This window comes from Protobothrops mucrosquamatus, unplaced genomic scaffold, assembly GCF_001527695.2.
Source record: "Protobothrops mucrosquamatus isolate PMUCROS unplaced genomic scaffold, P.Mucros_1.0 scaffold16251, whole genome shotgun sequence".
Taxonomy (NCBI): Eukaryota; Metazoa; Chordata; class Lepidosauria; order Squamata; family Viperidae; genus Protobothrops; species Protobothrops mucrosquamatus.
The window spans coordinates 1,634-4,191 of record NW_015402016.1 but is presented as its reverse complement, the minus strand read 5'-3'; the positions used below and the strand labels follow the sequence as shown (position 1 = coordinate 4,191).

Genomic DNA, 2,558 nt, shown 5'->3' with positions numbered 1-2,558 from the left:
CGAGTGGGCTTTGCTTGGAGCTCAGTGCAAACTCGACCAGGGAAGCCCCCGCCCTCAACCCAGACCTGCTCTAAGGCTGCATCCTCTCCCTTCCCTGCCCCCCCACCCCCGCCAGCCCTACTTCTACAAGCTGATGAAGAGGAAATGGCTCAACAACTCCGAGGCCTTCTCCGCCATCATGGCTCTCCTCGCGGAGCACACCCAGAGGCTGAGGCGGATGAAGCTGGAGCCCTACCAGGTGAGAGCGGGGGGGGAGGAGCTGCCGGGGGCACCAGAGACCCTCCTCTCGAGCAAATCCTTCCCTCGGTGCCATCAGAGGCTCGCAGTCAGGGCCAGGCTGGGCGTCCAGAAAGGCCCATGTCCACCCTGGCTGGGCTTCTTCTGGCCTTCCACACAAAGGCCGGTCCGAGGGAGCACGTGCCGCCCTCTCCCAGCAGCTGGTGCCCTGCGGGAGTCAGTTCCCCTCTGTGCCCGAGACGCCACGGAGGGCAGGCGGAGAACCTCTCACGTGCCCAGTGCCAAAGAGAAACCAAGCTGCCCCCAAACCGCCTCGTCCTGCCTGGGTGGTTTCCTCAGACCCAGCCGTGGCCTAACCCAAGGCCCAGAAGCCCTGGTCCTCTGCTAGCCCTGATCTGACCCCCCCTGCCCCCCACAGATGCTGGTGAGGGAGGTCCACCGGCGGGTGCTGATCGAGTACGTCCGGCCGTTGATGCGAGTGCGGATCATCTGCACTTCTTCCAAGATGAGAGCCAAAGTGGCCCAGAGACTCCGGAGCGAGGCCAAGCAGCTGCAGGAGTTCTTCATTCAGCTGGTGAGAAGGGGGGGGCTCACGGCCTTCCTGTAGGGGTAGACGTCAGCAGTCAGGGTTCCCCTGCCCCACGGCCTTCTCCCCAGGGGATTGGAAATAAAAAAGGAGGGGGATCCTGTGCCCTGGAGAAGGTGGCTGGGCTGGTGGAGATGTCTCTTGGGATCTCAGAAGGGCCAGAGGAAGGTCCCTCTCCTCCTCTGAGCTCCATCCTTTTGTGATTCCCAAAGGTATTTGGGAACTCTGGTTCCAGGAGTGGGTTCCATGGGTCAGTGGAGAGAGGCCACTTCCTGAGGGGGTTTGCTTGCAAGTGAGCCACGGCAACCCTCCTCCTCCTCCTCGAGGACCAGCGAGGGTCGCCCTAGAATTAACCCCCCTTGAGGCTCTGCTCTCCCCTCCCTTCCTGCAGGAATCCTCCTCCTCCTGGCTGGACTCCGTGGTGCCCCACCTGGCTGGGATCCTGGAGCTGGAAGACACGCCGGCCATCCAGATGGAAGTGGCTTTCCTGGCCAGGGCCTTTCCTGATGTGCAGTGAGTCGGGGGTGGGTGGGAGGGGGAAGCGGCCTGTTGTCCCCAGAGCATGTGCAGACGCTCTTGCCTTCACTTGGTCAAGGGTCCTCTTGACCAGGGTCAGGCCATTTTGGGAAGGCGTAAGGGCCATTGCAGCTGCCTCTGAGCATGAAGCCTGTTTCGGCCACGTGAGGCTCCTCCTCCTCTGGGGATCTGGCCCATTCCCGTCCTAAAGTGATCCTTCCCCAGTCTGGTGTCCTTCGGGAGCATCGGATCTCAGCTCCGTCCATCCGTCCCTCTGGTGATTCTGAGCCTCTTTTCCCTTTGGTCAGTTGGGTGGTTCCCCTGGTCCCTGGGCAGGCTGGATCTCAGCTCTCTAGGCTGGGCTGCATCTTTGGAGATGGAACAAGACACCAACCATCCCCAGTCATGGAACTAATGCATGGGGATGATGGGCATTGTAATCCAGCCTCCCCCTGGGAGCCATGGGTTCCTCACAACTGCTTGGAGCAAAGTCCTCCTTGGCTTAATGGCCAGAAGATCCACGGAGGCCTTCAAGAAGGAGAAAAAGACAAGAACCGGGGGCGAGGGCGGCCTTCACCTTCTCCCCATTCTAGGTTCGGGGCTGTTGGGCTGCTCATTCTTGGTGAGGAAGCAATGCTGTGGCCTCTCCCGCTCCAGCCACGGAAAACCTACCATGTTTCAGCTCCTTTGGTCAACCTCCTTCCAAAGAGCTGGTCTCCTGAGTGGACACCTGAGGCTCCCCTCTACTCAAGCCTTGGGCCACACAGGGAACTGGCCCTGGCCCAGGCTAGGGTCCGGCCCATTCCTCACGGTGTCCTGTGGCTCTGCCTGTTGGATCAAAGAACCCGCCCAAGATACATCCGTCCAGTGGTGGTGAGGCTGCTGCCCCACTCAGCATTGGCATTTGGGGGAGAGACGTGTCCCCGAGGATAGCCCTCCGGGGAGGCTACCTCCCAAAGGGGCATTTCGGGGTTGGGCGGCTGCCAGGGCCCCCTCCCTCCCTCCCCAGAGACCTGCCACCCATTGCAACAGAGTGGTGGCCACGTCTCTTTGAGGAAGGAACCAGACTTTAGGGATCCAGGACAGGTCCACGCCCAGCACCCTCTCCCCAAGCCCCTCCTAGTTTTCTACTGCTTCGCCCATCTTCTCCCTTCTGCCGAGAGCAGAGGCCGCGCCAAGCAACTCGGAGCTCTCTGCCCAGGGCAGCCCGGGCCATCTG

The 2,558-nt window shown here is 61.5% G+C and overlaps 1 protein-coding gene across 1 annotated transcript; it reads left to right on the top strand.

Moving 5' to 3' along the window:
• Positions 1 to 217: 217 nt before the first annotated feature.
• LOC107301747 (exocyst complex component 3-like protein 2) lies at positions 218 to 1,336 on the top strand (the record flags this gene model as incomplete). The annotated part of the gene is made up of 3 exons (XM_015830932.1): positions 218 to 238; positions 656 to 811; positions 1,215 to 1,336. Coding segments are annotated over exons 1-3 (299 nt in total), but the record flags the coding sequence as incomplete, so codon positions are not given.
• Between the last annotated feature and the right edge of the window lie 1,222 nt (positions 1,337 to 2,558).